The sequence below is a fragment of the Cyclopterus lumpus genome, chromosome 24, assembly GCF_009769545.1.
Source record: "Cyclopterus lumpus isolate fCycLum1 chromosome 24, fCycLum1.pri, whole genome shotgun sequence".
NCBI lineage: Eukaryota > Metazoa > Chordata > Actinopteri > Perciformes > Cyclopteridae > Cyclopterus > Cyclopterus lumpus.
This window is the reverse complement of record NC_046989.1, coordinates 2,019,869-2,038,478: the sequence shown is the minus strand read 5'-3', so window position 1 is coordinate 2,038,478 and position 18,610 is coordinate 2,019,869. Positions and strand designations below refer to the sequence as shown.

Here is an 18,610-nt window from a genome sequence, read left to right as displayed (position 1 = left end):
CAACCAGAGGAGTCGCCCCCTGGTGGTCAGTAGAGAGAATGCAGCTTTAAGACATGAAGCATAGACTTCTATACAACCAGAGGAGTCACCCCCTGGTGGTCAGGAGAGAGAATGCAGCTTTAACACATGAAGCATAGACTTCTATACAACCAGAGGAGTCACCCCCTGGTGGTCAGGAGAGAGAATGCAGCTTTAACAGATGGAGCATAGACTTCTATACAACCAGAGGAGTCACCCCCTGGTGGTCAGGAGAGAGAATGCAGCTTTAACACATGAAGCATAGACTTCTATACAACCAGAGGAGTCACCCCCTGGTGGTCAGGAGAGAGAATGCAGCTTTAACACATGAAGCATAGACTTCTATACAACCAGAGGAGTCACCCCCTGGTGGTCAGGAGAGAGAATGCAGCTTTAACACATGAAATATAGACTTCTATACAACCAGAGGAGTCACCCCCTGGTGGTCAGTAGAGAGAATGCAGCTTTAACACATGAAGCATAGACTTCTACACAACCAGAGGAGTCACCCCCTGGTGGTCAGAAGAGAGAATGCAGCTTTAACACATGAAGCATAGACTTCTATACAACCAGAGGAGTCGCCCCCTGGTGGTCAGGAGAGAGAATGCAGCTTTAACACATGAAGCATAGACTTCTATACAACCAGAGGAGTCGCCCCCTGGTGGTCAGTGGAGAGAATGCAGCTTTAACACATGAAGCATAGACTTCTATACAACCAGAGGAGTCGCCCCTTAGTGGTCAGGAGAGAGAATGCAGCTTTAACACATGAAGCATAGACTTCTATACAACCAGAGGAGTCGCCCCCTGGTGGTCAGGAGGGAGAATGCAGCTTTAACACATGAAGCATAGACTTCTATACAACCAGAGGAGTCGCCCCCTGGTGGTCAGTGTAGAGAATGCAGCTTTAACACATGAAGCATAGACTTCTATACAACCAGAGGAGTCGCCCCCTGGTGGTCAGGAGAGAGAATGCAGCTTTAACACATGAAGCATAGACTTCTATACAACCAGAGGAGTCGCCCCCTGGTGGTCAGTGAGAGAGAATGCAGCTTTAACACATGAAGCATAGACTTCTATACAACCAGAGGAGTCGCCCCCTGGTGGTCAGGAGGAGAGAATGCAGCTTTAACACATGAAGCATAGACTTCTATACAACCAGAGGAGTCGCCCCCTGGTGGTCAGTGTAGAGAATGCAGCTTTAACACATGAAGCATAGACTTCTATACAACCAGAGGAGTCGCCCCCTGGTGGTCAGGAGAGAGAATGCAGCTTTAAGACATGAAGCATAGACTTCTATACAACCAGAGGAGTCGCCCCCTGGTGGTCAGGAGAGAGAATGCAGCTTTAACACATGAAGCATAGACTTCTATACAACCAGAGGAGTCGCCCCCTGGTGGTCAGTGGAGAGAATGCAGCTTTAACACATGAAGCATAGACTTCTATACAACCAGAGGAGTCGCCCCCTGGTGGTCAGGGGAGAGAATGCAGCTTTAACACATGAAGCATAGACTTCTATACAACCAGAGGAGTCGCCGCCTGGTGGTCAGGAGAGAGAATGCAGCTTTAACACATGAAGCATAGACTTCTATACAACCAGAGGAGTCACCCCCTGGTGGTCAGGAGAGAGAATGCAGCTTTAACACATGAAGCATAGACTTCTATACAACCAGAGGAGTCGCCCCCTGGTGGTCAGTGGAGAGAATGCAGCTTTAAGACATGAAGCATAGACTTCTATACAACCAGAGGAGTCGCCCCCTGGTGGTCAGTGGAGAGAATGCAGCTTTAACACATGAAGCATAGACTTCTATACAACCACAGGAGAGTCCCCCCCTGGTGGTCAGGAGAGTTTTTTTTTCTATAGACTTCAGAGGAATGACTTCACGAGTGAACTTCCTATCTTCCTCTTCTTCCTCCTCCTCCTCAGGTCTGGATCAGCTACGCCAAGTACGAGCTGTCCATCAACAGCTCCGAGCGGCTGCAGAAGTGCCGGCAGATCTTGGAGGAGGCCAACAAGGGCATGAGGAACTGCGAGGAGAAGGAGGAGCGGCTGATGCTGCTGGAGTCCTGGAGGGACTTTGAGAGGGAGTTCGGGTCCGAGAGCTCGATGGAGAGGGTGAGGAAGCTGCTGCCGGACAAGGTGAAGAAGAGGAGGAAGCTGACGGCCGAGGACGGGGTAAGAACCGCTTCATACGTTCTTATATTCTATATTAGTCTCGCTCTACAAACCTTTTGACCCGTTTGATGAATACATTTATGGACACAAAGCTTTGATTCATTGACGATGATTAAGTGGATTCATTTTATTTGTACGTTTCCCAGTTTGTTTTCTAATGTGAATCAAATCAAGAAATATTTAGAAATATTCATGTTTTTTATTTTATGCGTCACTCAAAAGATAAATAAAATGTGTTTGAAGTTTTCTTCTTGATTTGATCTGATGGGAAACAAAGATTTTAGAGTTTGGTCCACGCCCATAAAGAAAAGTACTCTATACTATCAAACAAGCTGTACTTATATATTTAATCAAAGGAAAATGAACCTTTTAACGGTTTGGATGGTTTAACGTCGTTGGCAATAACCTCGGCGTCTTCTTCCAGTCGGACGCCGGCTGGGAGGAGTACTACGACTACATCTTCCCAGAGGACGCCGCCAACCAGCCCAACCTCAAGCTGCTGGCCATGGCCAAGATGTGGAAGAGGCAGCAGATGGTGGACGAGGACGGCGACGAGGACGGAGGAAACGAGGACAGAGGAGACGAGGACGGAGGAAACGAGGGCGAAGAAAACGGCGACGGGGGCGAGAAAAGTCCCGAGGAGGCCGAAGAGACGGACGAACCCGCCGGCCGCTCCTGAGAACCGGCCGGAGAGAAACGCCGAGGAAACGGAGACGACGGGCGCCGATCGGGACGACGAAGGCAGCAGCAGTGACAGTGATGATGGAGGGAAGAAAAAGGAGGAGGAGAAGGAGAGCAAGAGTGGAGAGGAAGATAAAGAGTAGCTCTCCGCTCTGGATCCATTTTTCTACCCATCTGTTCCTGTTTTCTTTTCTTTTTTACAAAAAGCAGCCGATGAGTGTTTATTGTACGACGTGTTTTCTGCATTATACAAACATCAATTTTTCATAATAAAACGTGAGAATGTACAGGAAATGAAACCGTGATTGATCCTCTTTGGGACCAACAGCTGGTCTGTCACAGCGTGACTATGTACAACGTGAATAGCCCGTGATATTAAATATGATAATAACGTTATGAGGGTGCAGGGAGCCACGGCGACCGCTACTCGATGTCCTCCGGTCTGACGGGGTGCGGCAGCGGGACGATGGACTTCTTCTCCGTGTCTCTGGACAAAGCTTTCCTCATGTCTGCAACCAGGAGACAACAAGGTCAGGGTTCCTTCTGGAGCAACAGCGCCCCCTTATGGTGAAACAAGAGGCTTTATATTTACACTTATGGGTCAGTTCATCTAAATACATTTGATTTAGTTTTCTTTCATTTGTCCATGTTTTGAGATATTTCTTCTGAAACTTTAAATTCAAAGCTTTGAAAATAAAAACGGGTCCTTTTGCAGAAGGATTTATTTAATGTATTGTTTTGTGCATAACTCTATTCATTTATAAGTTGACTGAACTGGCCTTTTAAAGGCTGTTTGACGTGTTGAATATGTATTCACGTCTAATACGTAGGGGTGGGCAGCATTTGTTTTTTTTTCCCGATACCGGTGCCTGAACTGATGCTTTAAAAAAAGATCATTTAAAAAAAAACACACAAAACGACGATTGACGACATTAAAGAAAAGCTTCTTTTTTTTAATTGCCAGAGCACTTTATTTTTCTTAAACCTGAACAATATATTAACCGTTTAAAAGTATAATATAAGTAATGCAAAACCCGTGGCTTCAAACTTTTTAACTTCAAACTAGGAACAATAACAACAGTTTACACTAAACTTAAATACATATAAAGAAATACAAAACACTTTGTATACAGCTTCAAAATATGAGCATATTTGGCTTCTCTGGCAACATGCGACCCCTCTCCTGACTGACTGCATGTGCACAGGAGAAGACCTTCAGATGGGGTCGGTGAGGCCTGGACACACAGGTCTGGGTCTGAAGGTGCTTCATCCACCACCAGGCTGCAGGGTCTGGTCCTGATGGGATTGAAGGCAGACTTTTGTAGATCTGGACCTGTAGAGGGCACTGAAGAAGCTCTCGGCCCTCATCCTCCAACAGCTTCTCTAGGGCTCACTTCTTGGCAAATTGGAAATAGTCATATTTATACCATATATTCTGACACAGACTGCCTTTTCTTCTCGCATCCTTAGACCCACCAAACTCAAATACGTGCTTGCAACACCTGCTACGTGCATTGAGGTCGAGACCGAAGGAAACGCCGTTATTGACGATGTTAATATGACTATATTAAGACCCACTACATTCTATAGCTCAGCGGTAGTTCAGATGCTCTCGGGTCAAAGGTTCCTCATGAAGATGGATCACGTTAATGCTGATGAACTCCGAAGAGCTGCAGCAAGCCGCTCCTCTGGAGCTCCTCCATGTGGGTCCTGACCGGAGCACGGCGACGGGGAACGGAATATCGTTACGGAAATACAGAGTCCGTCGAATATAAAACATAAGCGATGAGACAACGAGTCATTGTGGCTGCAGTTCCACACTACAAAACACTACCACTTTATATGCGCTTCAAGTTGGGTTAGCTTCTTTTATTAAGACCAGCTGGTTTTAACGTGTAAACAACGGTCTCGTGTCATTTACACGCTGAATGAAGAGGAAACTGGTCTCACAGATAACGAAGTATGACACCTCAGACCGACCAGAGCGTGTTGTCAAGTATTTATTGAAGTTAGTAGTATATATATATTACACATTAACTATATCATGAGCTAAATATTAATGTTCGTTGCAAAAAAAAACAATGTATCTGATTAGTTTACAGTAAATTAAAAACAAAAGTTATTTCACGTGAGATCACGAGAATCAGTTGTCGCGAGACCGGCGCACGCAGCGCAGCTGTTTGTTTGGGTTCGGCGCGTGACTACGGCGTTCTGTGACGTCACGGCGTTCTGTGACGTCGCGGCGTTCTGTGACGTCACGGCGTTCTGTGACGTTCGGTGACGTCACGGCGTTCTGTGACGTTCGGTGACGTTCGGCAGTCCTTTGATCCGTGTATTGAGGGCGCAGCCAGAATGCTTTGCTTACATAGGGAGAGTTAGCACAGACATTCATTATTGAGAGGTTTTTTGCAAACGACCAGAAAAAGAAGAATAGCAGGATCTTCATCCAAGACAATCCACCATAGTATTGATATTAATAATTCAAACAATTATTACATTAATATTTCCCAATGAGTCTAGCACAGGCAGCACAGATGGAGGAGATGCCAACAGACATAACCATTTACCCGCTGATCATTTCCTTCTTCGAGAAGTTGACAGATCATCAGTTGGAACTGCTGTTAAAGGGCCAGATGGAAGAGACCAACATGGCCCCGTTGAGGGAGCTGCTTTTGGACATAATCAAGACCTTGACCACAGACTTCCTACCAACATTTTGGACGACAGACGTGGTGACAGAAGATATAATCAAGTTGGCTCTGGGCAACAGCGTCACAGACTGTTTTAAAGCTGCTCTGGGGGTCACCGTCCAAGGCCAGAGTCCCAGCGCAAAGCTCTTGAGGGACATGATCGCAGAAGAGGTCACAGCCACCATCCAGTGCTCCATGTCGTCTCCAGACACCCCGATGGAGCAGTACATCACTCCCCCCAGCAGGCTGGACCAGATGCTGAAACAAGCCGTCAAGATGATCAAGGCGATCGGGCGTAAGATGATGATGAATGTGTCCACGTGTAGTGAGGGAGAAGTTCTAGAGGAGTCAGAACAACCAACAACATCTCAACTCAAAAAAACAGAACAGGAACCAGAACCAGCGGAGTCAGTAAAAGCAGAACTCTCTGATGAATCAGAGAGCCAAGCAGGGGACTTTCCAGAGGTTGAATCAATGAGTCTAGCACAGGCAGCACAGATGGAGGAGATGCCAGCAGACAGATTATCCATGTGTAGTGAGGGACAAGTTCAGTCAGATCAACCATCAACATCTCAACTCCCTCAGTTGCCACATACGGCAGAAAAAACAGAGGTCTCAGCAGAAAGCAAAGCAAATCCTCTGTTAAGAAAACATTCATGGTGTGACCCGTCAACCACTGAGGAGGAAGGTTCGGCTGATTCTGTCGCCCCCATTCAGATTATGGTTAAGGCATATAACAAGAAAAAAACTAAACTGAAATCAGCGCAGTCACTAAAAGCAGGTAGCTCTGATGACTCAGAGAACCAAGAAGAGAAGGCACCACATGTTTTTCGGAGGTCAAAAACTCTGAAAAAAACTAAACAGGAACCAGAACCAGCGGAGTCTGTAAAAGCAGGTAGCTCTGATGACTCAGAGAACCAAGAAGAGAAGGCACCACATGTTTTTCAGAGGTCAAAAACTCTGAAAAAAACTAAACAGGAACCAGAACCAGCGGAGTCTGTAAAAGCAGGTACCTCTGTTGAATCAGAGAGCCAAGAAGAGAACGCTCCAGATGTTGACTCAAAATCTCTGAACAAAATATTTTCATGGGATTTAAATTCAAGCACTGAGCAGGATGATTCTGACGTCCCCTTTGAGGCTAACATTATGCCATATAACAAGAACCAAACTAAACAGGAACCAGAACCAGCGGAGTCAGTAAAAGCAGAAGCACAGGTTGAATCAAAACCTTGGGATGAAGGTTGGGATTTTTCTGGCGGCCACATTGAGATAAAGGTTATGCCATATAAGGGGGAAAAAGAAGGGAGGGATTCTGGCAGCTGGATGGAGGTTTTCTTTGTTCCGAGGGACGTGGTCGAGGAGGAGGTACCCTCAGCGACTCCTGCCCATCCTTCGCAGGAACAAAAGAGGGAAAATGCACTGTTATTATTCCTGGAGAACCTGGTGTCACGGACAATAAAGAAGTGTAAGGTTCAAATTACCATAGAGGACCCCGCAACCATCATCGAGCCTCTCATGAATAGGACGTGGGCCGCGGTCGAGGACATCGACTTTGATTCCTCCCCCAAAACCTTCGCCAACTTTGAGAAAACCCTCCTCAACGATCTGATCAAGAAGTGGGGCGGTCCACAAATGTTGCTGCTCGACATGAGAGCTGGGGAACCGATACTTGAGGAGTTCATCGCCTCTGCTGTCAAAACTCACCTGTTGGCGCCAGTAAAACGGCGCAGCAGCATCTGCCGGTTCTTCTCGTCCGTGGGCCGAACCATCGCCAGCATCTGCAAGAGAAAGCCGGTCGACAAGGCCGGTAGCTAACGCGTAACGTTTAGGGTTAACTCTGGTTGATCCAGGGAGAAGCTCTAGAGGAGTCAGATGAACCAACAACATCTCAACAAAAAAAAAACAGAACAGGAACCAGAACCAGCGGAGTTAGTAAAAGCAGTACCCTCTGATGAATCAGAGAACCAAGAAGAGGACTCACCAGATGTTGAATCTAAAGGACTAGGTCGGTAGCTAACGCGTAACGTTCAGGGTTAACTCTGGTTGATCCAGGGAGAAGCTCTAGAGGAGTCAGATGAACCAACAACATCTCAACAAAAAAAAAACAGTCCTCTTCTTGGTTCTCTGATTCATCAGAGGGTACTGATGTTGAATCTAAAGGACTAGGTCGGTAGCTAACGCGTAACGTTTAGGGTTAACTCTGGTTGATCCAGAGAGAAGCTCTAGAGGAGTCAGATGAACCAACAACATCTCAACAAAAAAAAAACAGAACAGGAACCAGAACCAGCGGATTTAGTAAAAGCAGTACCCTCTGATGAATCAGAGAACCAAGAAGAGGACTCACCAGATGTTGAATCTAAAGGACTAGGTCGGTAGCTAACGCGTAACGTTTAGGGTTTTCTCCGGGTGATCCGGTTTGAAACATCTGATTACGCCAAAGAGTTCCAATCCTTTCTCACATCCATGTCTCCTTCACTGATGAAGCAGCACATCACTCCCCCCAGCAGGCTGGACCAGATGCTGAAACTCGCCGCTAAGATGTTCAAGGCGATCGGGCGTAAAATGATGAAAGTGTTCACGTGTAGTAAGGGAGAAGCTCTAGAAGAGTCAGATGAACCAACAACATCTCAACTAAAAAAAACAGAACAGGAACCAGAACCAGCGGAGTTAGTAAAATCAGTACCCTCTGATGAATCAGAGAACCAAGAAGAGGACTCACCAGATGTTGAATCTAAAGGACTAGGTCGGTAGCTAACGCGTAACGTTTAGGGTTAACTCTGGTTGATCCATGGAGAAGCTCTAGAGGAGTCAGATGAACCAACAACATCTCAACAACAAAAAAACAGTCCTCTTCTTGGTTCTCTGATTCATCAGAGGGTACTGATGTTGAATCTAAAGGACTAGGTCGGTAGCTAACGCGTAACGTTTAGGGTTAACTCTGGTTGATCCAGGGAGAAGCTCTAGAGGAGTCAGATGAACCAACAACATCTCAACAAAAAAAAAACAGTCCTCTTCTTGGTTCTCTGATTCATCAGAGGGTACTGATGTTGAATCTAAAGGACTAGGTCGGTAGCTAACGCGTAACGTTTAGGGTTAACTCTGGTTGATCCAGGGAGAAGCTCTAGAGGAGTCAGATGAACCAACAACATCTCAAAAAAAAAAAAACAGAACAGGAACCAGAACCAGCGGAGTTAGTAAAAGCAGAACCCTCTGATGAATCAGAGAACCAAGAAGAGGACTCACCAGATGTTGAATCTATAGGACTAGGTCGGTAGCTAACGCGTAACGTTTAGGGTTTTCTCCGGGTGATCCGGTTTGAAACATCTGATTACGCCAAAGAGTTCCAATCCTTTCTCACATCCATGTCTCCTTCACTGATGAAGCAGCACATCACTCCCCCCAGCAGGCTGGACCAGATGCTGAAACTCGCCGCCAAGATGTTCAAGGCGATCGGGCGTAAAATGATGAAAGTGTTCACGTGTAGTAAGGGAGAAGCTCTAGAAGAGTCAGATGAACCAACAACATCTCAACTAAAAAAAAACACCAAAACTCACCTGTTGGCGCCAGTAAAGCGGCGCAGCAGCATCTGCCGGTTCTTCTCGTCCGTGGGCCGAACCATCGCCAGCATCTGCAAGAGAAAGCCGGTCGACAAGGCCGGTAGCTAACGCGTAACGTTTAGGGTTAACTCTGGTTGATCCAGGGAGAAGCTCTAGAGGAGTCAGATGAACCAACAACATCTCAACAAAAAAAAAACAGAACAGGAACCAGAACCAGCGGAGTTAGTAAAAGCAGAACCCTCTGATGAATCAGAGAACCAAGAAGAGGACTCACCAGATGTTGAATCTAAAGGACTAGGTCGGTAGCTAACGCGTAACGTTTAGGGTTAACTCTGGTTGATCCAGGGAGAAGCTCTAGAGGAGTCAGATGAACCAACAACATCTCAACAAAAAAAAAACAGTCCTCTTCTTGGTTCTCTGATTCATCAGAGGGTACTGATGTTGAATCTAAAGGACTAGGTCTGTAGCTAACGCGTAACATTTACGGTTAACTCTGGTTGATCCAGGGAGAAGCTCTAGAGGAGTCAGATGAACCAACAACATCTCAACAAAAAAAAAACAGAACAGGAACCAGAACCAGCGGATTTAGTAAAAGCAGTACCCTCTGATGAATCAGAGAACCAAGAAGAGGACTCACCAGATGTTGAATCTAAAGGACTAGGTCGGTAGCTAACGCGTAACGTTTAGGGTTAACTCTGGTTGATCCAGGGAGAAGCTCTAGAGGAGTCAGATGAACCAACAACATCTCAACAAAAAAAAAACAGAACAGGAACCAGAACCAGCGGATTTAGTAAAAAAAGTACCCTCTGATGAATCAGAGAACCAAGAAGAGGACTCACCAGATGTTGAATCTAAAGGACTAGGTCTGTAGCTAACGCGTAACGTTTAGGGTTTTCTCCGGGTGATCGGTTTGAAACATCTGATTACGCCAAAGAGTTCCAATCCTTTCTCACTTCATCAGAGAGGGACGTAGACCAGTGGAGGTCTACATTCAATTAAATTAAGTTTATTTTGTATAGCCCAATAATCTGGTTCCAAATTATAAATTTGCCTCAGAGGGCTTTACATTTTTACACATACATGGCCATCCCTGACCTTTGACCTCACATCAGATCAAGAAAAACTCCCCCAAAAAAAGAAAAAGAAATTCTAAGGGAAAAAGGGTAGAACCCTTCAGGAGAGCAACAGAGGAGGATCCCTCTCCCCGGATGGACAGAAGCAATAGATGTCATGTGTACAGATGAACAGAGTTACAGAGTTAAACACATTTAATGACTAGGACAGAAATGATGAATAATGAGTAGAAGGCATGGACCACGATCCAGACCTCCACGATCCATGAAATAGGGTGGAAGAGAGGTGAGGGAGGGGGGCATCAGCAGGGCCAATGGCAGGAGGCAGGGCCACAGAGGCAGGAGGCAGGGCCACAGAGGCAGGAGGCAGGGCCACAGAGGCAGGAGGCATCGCGAAAAAAAAAAAGTATTTAGGGTTAGACCTATTTTTTTCCGCAGGGAGAGACCCCTGAAATCAAAGTATATTTTGTACTTTTTTTCAGATGATAATAATAATATTAATTTTTTTGCAACGAGCCATTATGTCATGACCTAATTGTAATAATTAGCTGATGACATAATGGCTCTATATCTATATATGATGTAATATATATAAATTATATATATATATACATATAAAAAGTACAATAATTTAAAGTACTAATATATTTGTGAAGAAGGTCTAATCAATGTTAGTGATTTAGACAGTGAAAAACAAATCGTGGTTCAGTGTCCCGGATGTTTGAGCCCGTGAGAACCCCACTAAGAAACCCCTTACGTGCAGTCGAGAAGCAGAGATCGCGACGTTACGTCGCCGCCATTTTGTTTCACCGGGAGTAAAGAAACCCACCCTGTAAAGCACCGGGCGCGGGTCTTCCCTTTTATTTGGACTCCTTCGACGCGGCGGATCGGCACCGTGACCCAGGTTCAGCGTCGCACGGTACGTGAGCACCGAGCCGACCGGCGCACTGCGGGAACACCGCGGGGCTGTATACCGTTACCGACGAAGCAGCCCGTTTCACGTTAAACGGTCCGCCGGCCTGTCGGCTCCCCGGGCTCGCGGTTGAATCACGGGCCCGGGGAGACGATGCGGCCCGTGTGGACTCATCCGCAGCGCGTTCAGAGGCGGAATCGAACGCACGACGTGATTTGAACTATGAGGTTTTTTAAAATTAATTTCGTTTTAACGTTAAGTTCCGCGGCTCCACGCGGCCGGAAGAGGCTGCGGCCCGCGAGGAGGACGGGCAGGGACCAGCTGGATTTAGTGGGAGTAGTGGGAGTAGTGGGAGTAGTGGGTATAGTGGGTTTATAGTGGGTGTAGTGGGTTTATAGTGGGTATAGTGGGTTTATAGTGGGTATAGTGGGTTTATAGTGGGTGTAGTGGGTTTATAGTGGGTATAGTGGGTTTATAGTGGGTGTAGTGGGTATAGTTGGTTTATAGTGGGTGTAGTGGGTTTATAGTGGGTATAGTGGGTTTATAGTGGGTATAGTGGGTTTATAGTGGGAGTAGTGGGTTTATAGTGGGTATAGTGGGTTTATAGTGGGTGTAGTGGGTTTATAGTGGGTATAGTTGGTATAGTGGGAGTAGTGGGAGTAGTGGGTTTATAGTGGGTATAGTGGGTTTATAGTGGGTATAGTGGGTTTATAGTGGGTATAGTGGGTGTAGTGGGTTTATAGTGGGTTTATAGTGGGTGTAGTGGGTTTATAGTGGGTATAGTGGGTTTATAGTGGGTATAGTGGGTTTATAGTGGGTGTAGTGGGTTTATAGTGGGTATAGTGGGTTTATAGTGGGTGTAGTGGGTATAGTTGGTATAGTGGGAGTAGTGGGAGTAGTGGGTTTATAGTGGGTATAGTGGGTTTATAGTGGGTATAGTGGGTTTATAGTGGGAGTAGTGGCTGTAGTGGGAGTAGTGGGTATAGTGGGAGTAGTGGGTTTATAGTGGGAGTAGTGGGTATAGTGGGTTTATAGTGGGAGTAGTGGGTATAGTGGGAGTAGTGGCTGTAGTGGCTATAGTGGGTACAATGGCTATAGTGGGTATAATGGCTATAGTGGGTATAATAGTGGCTGTAGTGGCTGTAGTGGGTATAGTGGTTGTAGTGGTTATACTGGCTGTAGTGGGTATAGTGGGTATAGTTGGTATAGTGGCTGTAGTGGCTATAGTGGGTACAATGGCTATAGTGGGTATAATAGTGGCTGTAGTGGGTATAGTGGGTATAGTGGGAGTAGTGGGTATAGTGGGTGTAGTGGCCGTTGCCTGTTAGGTGTCACGCTGTAAAGTTGGTGTGTGTGTGTGTGTGTGTGTGTGTGTGTGTGTGTGTGTGTGCGTGTGTGCGTGTGTGTGTGTGTGCGTGCGCGCGCGCGTGTGCAGACACACATGTTGTATTTTCTATCTATAAATTGTACATGTTATCCACGCATCTACATATTTAATGAGTAGATGATCTAAGGAGCTTCTGCAATATTCAAACTTACAATACATTCAGACCCGCCCACCCAATATGTTGTTGTTGTTGTTGACGTTGTTGACGTCCCTGCATTCCCCTCCGGTGCCCAGATGTCTGCAGACATGGCCATGGAACAGGTAAACGGGAACGGCCCGGAGGAACCCATTGACACCCCGGAGGTGAGCCGCTCCGAACACTTCGCAGCTCTGCTGGAGGCCGGCCTCCCTCAGAACGTGGCCGAGAAGCTGGACGAGCTCTACGTAGCAGGTGAGTGTGTGTGTGTGTGTGTGTGTGTGTGTGTGTGTGTGTGTGTGTGTGTGTCCAGGTGTATCTTGCCTTCACCTGCTTGGAGAAAGGTGTGTCCTGCCTGTTGTCATCGTACCTGTAGTTTAGGCTTTTCTAATTATTTAGTATTTGATTGGCACCAATGGAAAAAGTAGTGCTCATATATTTGCACTATTTTGTTTGCTGTGTTAGAATATAATGATATTTAATTTTTTTGTAGCTATTGTAAATCTGTATTATTCTATCCTGTACCTCCATGTACAAATACTCTGTCCTGCTAACCTTTAACACAAAATAGTTTCTTTACAACAGCATTTATACATACAAAAAAAAAAATGCTATATGCCAATACCTGTATATAATAGTACTAATATGCAGAGGTTTTCTTAATGGTGTACATTACATTATAGGAATATAATTATTGATTTTGTAACGTGTTTGTCACTTTAATAATGTTGCAGCTGATGATTTTCAATTACTTTTTAAAATATTGATGTGTATCTTCTATATTCTGAAAGAACACATTTATTTCCTCATTCGTATTTTGTGTTTATTATCTATATCTGCAAAGTAACTAAAACATATTAGATGCATTTAGTGGAGTAGAAGGAGAAGAAAAAGTACCATCAAATGGAAATACTCAAGTAAAGTACAAGTACCTCAAAATGTGCTATTCTACTTACTATTGAGAGACGGAGTAAACGTTGTTGACTCCAAGATAAAAAATATATCTCGGCAGACCTGATGGCTTAAAAACAAAGGTTACCTGGAAGCGCCTTCTGTTGTATAATTGGCTAATAATAGTAAATCGATAAGTTCTTCTGCAGCTATAATCTACGTCTCTTAACGAGTCCACTCCCGTACGGAAATAAATAATTAAATACAAATCTTTTGTCCATTTGTGCCGGGGTCAATAAACTGAGATTTTCTTAATGTTACTGTCTTTTAAAACTCATCCAATCATCTGCATGTCTTCAGGTTTTGGACAAAACAAGAACTTGATGTGTGATTTTCACTGTTTTCTAACCTCTTTTTTTACGAGATGCACACCAAATGATTAAATATATAAAATCATCTGGAGGTAAATAAAGAATGAAAAATAATTATTAGTTCCGCGTGTTTTGTTTGATGCTCTTGCACTCTAGTCTTAGGAGACTGTTTTTAAACGATGAATCTTGGAATCACTTAGTTCCTTCTTGTAAAACTGTATTATTATTGTTATTATGATGAAGTCCCTCTCGTGCAGCATGCGTCTCATGCGCCTGTTTGTCGGCACTAACCTGTAACCGCCCGGCCGTCTCTGTTCTTCTGGTGCTCGTCAGGCCTCGTAGCTCACAGCGACCTCGACGAAAGAGCTCTTGAAGCTTTGAAAGAGTTCAATGAGGAGGGAGCCCTGCAGGTGCTGGTCCAGTTCAAAGAGAGCGATCTGTCACACGTGCAAGTGAGTCCACTCCTCTGGAGGACGAGCGGGGTCTTTGCGTACAATAACTCTTTAAAAAGGTTGTTTGGCTCCTATAAAAAGTAGGTAAACCCCTTCGGTGCGTCTCTCTCTCCCAGAACAAAAGTGCCTTTCTCTGTGGGGTGATGAAGACTTACAGGCAGAGGGAGAAACAAGGGACCAAAGTTTCAGATTCCACGAAAGGACCAGATGAGGCCAAAATCAAGGAGCTCCTGGACAGAACAGACTACACACTCGACGTAACAACGGGCCAACGGAAGTATGGCGGACCCCCGCCGGAGCCGGTGTACTCGGGGGCCCAACCCAACGTGGGAACAGAGGTACGCCGGCGTGTCCAGAGGACATGAACACGTCTTTTTAACTGAGCCACAGACGGGTTGTAAGTAACCGTGTCAACAGCTGACTTCACTTCTCGTTCACACCGACTGTTTGTATTAAACTGAGGGTCGGTTAGCGGTCAAGTAGTCGGCAACTATTTTGATCAATCGATTTATTGTTTCAAGCAGAAAGTTAAAGGTTTCCATTAGTTTCAGATTTCACACCTTTTCACATTTTGATTTTTTTTGTTGTCATTTAAAGCGAATTATATTTGAGAGTATTGGGACTTTTTTATCAGCCTTTTGAAGATGTGATGGGCGTATTTCTCTGAGAGATTACGATGAGTAGACCAGAACACCTCTGCCTCCACATTCAACTAACCTTTTTAACACATTTAACACATTGAAACGCGCTGTCGACCACACTGAGATGTTGGAGTCTGTAAATGTGATGCGTGTTATATCTCTTTAAAAATGTTTTTATTCTCTTTTCTCCCTAGATATTTATCGGGAAGATTCCCCGCGACTTGTTTGAAGATGAACTGGTCCCTCTCTTTGAGAAGGCCGGGCCCATCTGGGACCTGAGGCTAATGATGGACCCGCTGAGCGGCCTGAACAGGGGCTACGCTTTCGTCACCTTCTGCACGAAGGAAGCGGCCCAGGAGGCGGTGAAGCTGGTGGGTTCAGCAAGAGTCGACTTTCCCCTTGTTCTTTGTCTTTATCAGATTTGTTTTGGGAAATGTTCTTTTTCTTTAAAAAAAGTTGGAGGCATTTCTTTGTCGTTAAAGTGTGTGTGTGTGTGTGTTTTCTTTCTCTTTCTCGTAGTGCAATAATCACGAGATTCGCCCCAACAAGCACATCGGGGTGTGTATATCCGTCGCCAACAACCGGCTATTCGTTGGCTCCATTCCCAAGAGTAAAACAAAGGAGCAGATTGTTGAGGAGTTTGCTAAAGTCACAGGTAAAAATATGTAGTCGGTGTGTTTTTAAAATGTATTTTCTAGATGCACGTTATGGGTTTGAAACGAATCTCTTGTTACCGTCGCCTCGCAGAGGGCCTCAGTGACGTCATACTGTACCATCAACCCGATGACAAGAAGAAGAACCGGGGCTTCTGCTTCCTGGAGTACGAAGACCACAAGACGGCCGCTCAGGCACGCCGCCGGCTGATGAGCGGCAAGGTGAAGGTCTGGGGCAACGTGGTGACGGTGGAGTGGGCCGACCCCATCGAGGACCCCGACCCGGAGGTCATGGCCAAGGTGGGCTTCAGCAACGGCGACCGCTGAGTGATAGAAAACGAGTCGACGCTTTCAGAATGTGGAAATGTGTTGAACTTGTTGGGAGAGTCTGGGTTTGACCTCTCGCTCTCTCTCGCTCGCTCTCTGCAGGTGAAGGTTTTATTTGTGAGAAACCTCGCCAACGGCGTCACGGAGGAGCTCCTGGAGACGTCCTTCAGCGAGTTTGGAAAACTGGAGCGGGTCAAGAAGCTAAAAGACTACGCCTTCATTCACTTTGAAGAGCGGGACGGTGCAGTGAAGGTACAGGGGGGGGTTCTCCAGGTTCTCCAGGCTCTCAAGGCTCTCAGCTTGAATCCTTGACGTTTGCATGAACCAATGTGTCCCACTTCGTCTCAGGCGTTGGATGAAATGAACGGGAAGGAGCTGGAGGGAGAGCCGATCGAGATCGTTTTCGCCAAGCCGCCCGATCAGAAACGGAAGGAGCGCAAAGCGCAGAGACAAGCTGCGAAGACCGTGATGTGAGAAGCCTTTCTTTATTGGCGTCATGACGTCGTCACCCACTTTGAATAAAGTTTTAATAATATCTTTCGTTAATAACTCGTGGGTTTCGTCTTGAGCTGTTTTTTTTTTTGGCTTAAATATTTGTTTCGGGGAGAAAAATGTTAGAAAAAATGAAATAAGCTGGTGTTCTATAAATGAAGAAATGTGAGAGCATCAACGCCAACACACATTTCATATCACATAGTTGTGAATTATGGGGAACGATGACATCAAATGTTTGTCGTCGAGGCATTTTGAGTGTTGGACTTCGCTCCTCGGGTTATTGGAGGTGTTTGGTCATATTTAGAACGCGTCGAGCAGACGGGAGTCTCAAAGCTGCGCTGCATTAATGTGGGTCCAACCTGTTCTTCTCCCCTCACCAGGTACGATGACTATTACTACTACTCCCCTCCCTCCCACATGCCGCCTCCAGGCAGAGGCCGGGGCAGAGGCGGCAACCGGGGCGGCTACGGCGCCTACCCCCCCGACTACTACGGATACGAGGACTACTACGACTACTACGGCTACGACTATCACAACTACCGCGGCGGCTACGACGACCCCTACTACGGCTACGATGACTTCCAGGCCCCGAGCCGAGGACGCGGCGGCAGCCGGGGCTCCCGGGGCGGATCCTCTCCGGCGTCCAGGGGACGCGGCGGCGGCGGCGGCGCACCCAGAGGGAGGGCCGGCTTCTACCAGCGGGGCGGGCCCGGACCGGGCCGCGGCGGGCGGGGAGCGAGAGGAGGCCTGCCGCCGAGAGGGCGAGGAGGGGTACGTGGTGCTCGGGGTGGCCGCGGTGGAAATGTAGGAGGAAAGCGCAAAGCTGACGGGTACAACCAGCCAGATTCCAAGCGTCGCCAGACCAATAATCAGAACTGGGGCTCTCAACCCATTGCTCAGCAACCGCTTCAAGGTGGTGATCATTCTGGTAACTATTCCGGTTACAAATCCGACAACCAGGAATTTTATCAGGATTCTTTTGGGCAGCAGTGGAAGTAAACCAGTAGGGCGTTGATAACAAAAACACCTGGTTTGTTGTTTTTTATGTTTTTGTCGTCTTTTTAAACATTTTTTATTTAGAGACTTGATCTGATTGGCCCTCAATCCCATACGGTTGCTGGCATTTTTTTTTTTTTTTCTTCCCCCACCCCCCCCCCCAAAAAAAGAATGGTGACATCTGGCAAGATATATATCTTTTTGTACATATTTTAATAATCCGCTTGGACTCAAACCGTAGACACACTCCCACTTGTTTCTGGCAAACTGGTTTTCTTTCCCCCCCCCCCCCCCCCCCACCCCCCCTCCCCTTTAAAAAAAAAAAAAGAAAAGAAAACTGGTGGTCGTTTTTAAAAGATTTTCCATAACATTTGAGAAAAATTTTAGATGCAAATCTGTGCTGGAGCTGTCTATTTGGCTGTAGCTTTATGTCTGTTTTTAAGAGATTCTGGTTTCCATGTTTTAAGTACCTAACGGCAACAAAGCATATGTCTCCTAAACTTGTATTTAAAAACAAATGAAATTACAATTTGTATTGTCACAAAGTAATGCGTGTCTTGTTATTGAAAGAAAGGAAGGAAGGAGGAAAAAAAAGAAAAGAAAAAAAAAATCGTAGGACGATCGTAGTCCTATTTTTTTTTTTTGGCTTTACATTTTGGCTTGTATTCTTTGCTGTTTGTCTGCTTTAATAAACATACACGCACACGTGTACAAAAAAAACTTCAAATTGTGTTTGCAAATTCATGTTTCGGCAAATTCTCTCTTCAAATTGCCTTTTAAATTGGAAAAAAAGGCTTTCCTTGTGGAAGAAAATGGACTAAAGGTTTGCCAGTGTTGGCCCCATGCTACAGTGTCACCTTGCATGCCATCAAATTCCCAAAATCACTTACTCTTTTTTTTAATAGTCGGCATCTCTCGTATCTCTCGTGTGGTGACATACTCCATCCTTTTCTTTTTTATGAGTTCCAAAAACGTCAATGTTTCACAAATTGGTGTCGATGCAGCATTAAGAGTTGAGCCCCTCCTCCCTCCCGATAAGTCTGCAAATTAGTCCCCTTTTTAAGAAATAATCATTACATTTTTATTTATTAAAAAGCACAATTTGATTAGTTACCGTCCGGGTGCAGCTTGTCCCAGAAGGATCTACCTGGATACT

At 45.8% G+C, this 18,610-nt stretch overlaps 2 protein-coding genes across 11 annotated transcripts in view; both read left to right on the top strand.

Moving 5' to 3' along the window:
• Position 1: 1 nt before the first annotated feature.
• On the top strand, positions 2 to 2,870 carry LOC117727705 (crooked neck-like protein 1). Its single transcript, XM_034528132.1, has 3 exons — positions 2 to 25; positions 1,943 to 2,191; positions 2,616 to 2,870. The coding sequence occupies exons 2-3, from the start codon at positions 2,036 to 2,038 to the stop codon at positions 2,868 to 2,870; spliced, it is 411 nt and encodes a 136-aa protein (XP_034384023.1). The 5' UTR covers positions 2 to 25; positions 1,943 to 2,035.
• Positions 2,871 to 10,976: 8,106 nt separating this feature from the next.
• LOC117727289 (heterogeneous nuclear ribonucleoprotein Q-like) overlaps positions 10,977 to 18,610 on the top strand; it is a 9,690-nt gene continuing 2,056 nt past the window's right edge. For 5 of the 10 annotated variants that reach the window (XR_004609035.1, XR_004609034.1, XR_004609033.1 and 2 more), the window contains exons 1-10: positions 10,977 to 11,111; positions 12,727 to 12,883; positions 14,224 to 14,342; positions 14,459 to 14,680; positions 15,178 to 15,354; positions 15,503 to 15,638; positions 15,731 to 15,936; positions 16,066 to 16,215; positions 16,312 to 16,433; positions 16,839 to 17,229. Coding sequence is in view for 5 of the 10 variants with exons in the window: in XM_034527515.1 (XP_034383406.1) it covers positions 12,727 to 12,883; positions 14,224 to 14,342; positions 14,459 to 14,680; positions 15,178 to 15,354; positions 15,503 to 15,638; positions 15,731 to 15,936; positions 16,066 to 16,215; positions 16,312 to 16,433; positions 16,839 to 17,229 (1,680 nt within the window). In the remaining 5 variants the exon portion in view is untranslated. Of the gene's footprint in view, positions 11,112 to 12,726; positions 12,884 to 14,223; positions 14,343 to 14,458; positions 14,681 to 15,177; positions 15,355 to 15,502; positions 15,639 to 15,730; positions 15,937 to 16,065; positions 16,216 to 16,311; positions 16,434 to 16,838; positions 18,049 to 18,610 lie in introns of those variants that run through there. The other 5 variants (XR_004609032.1, XR_004609031.1, XM_034527512.1 and 2 more) reach the window with 2 other exon arrangements.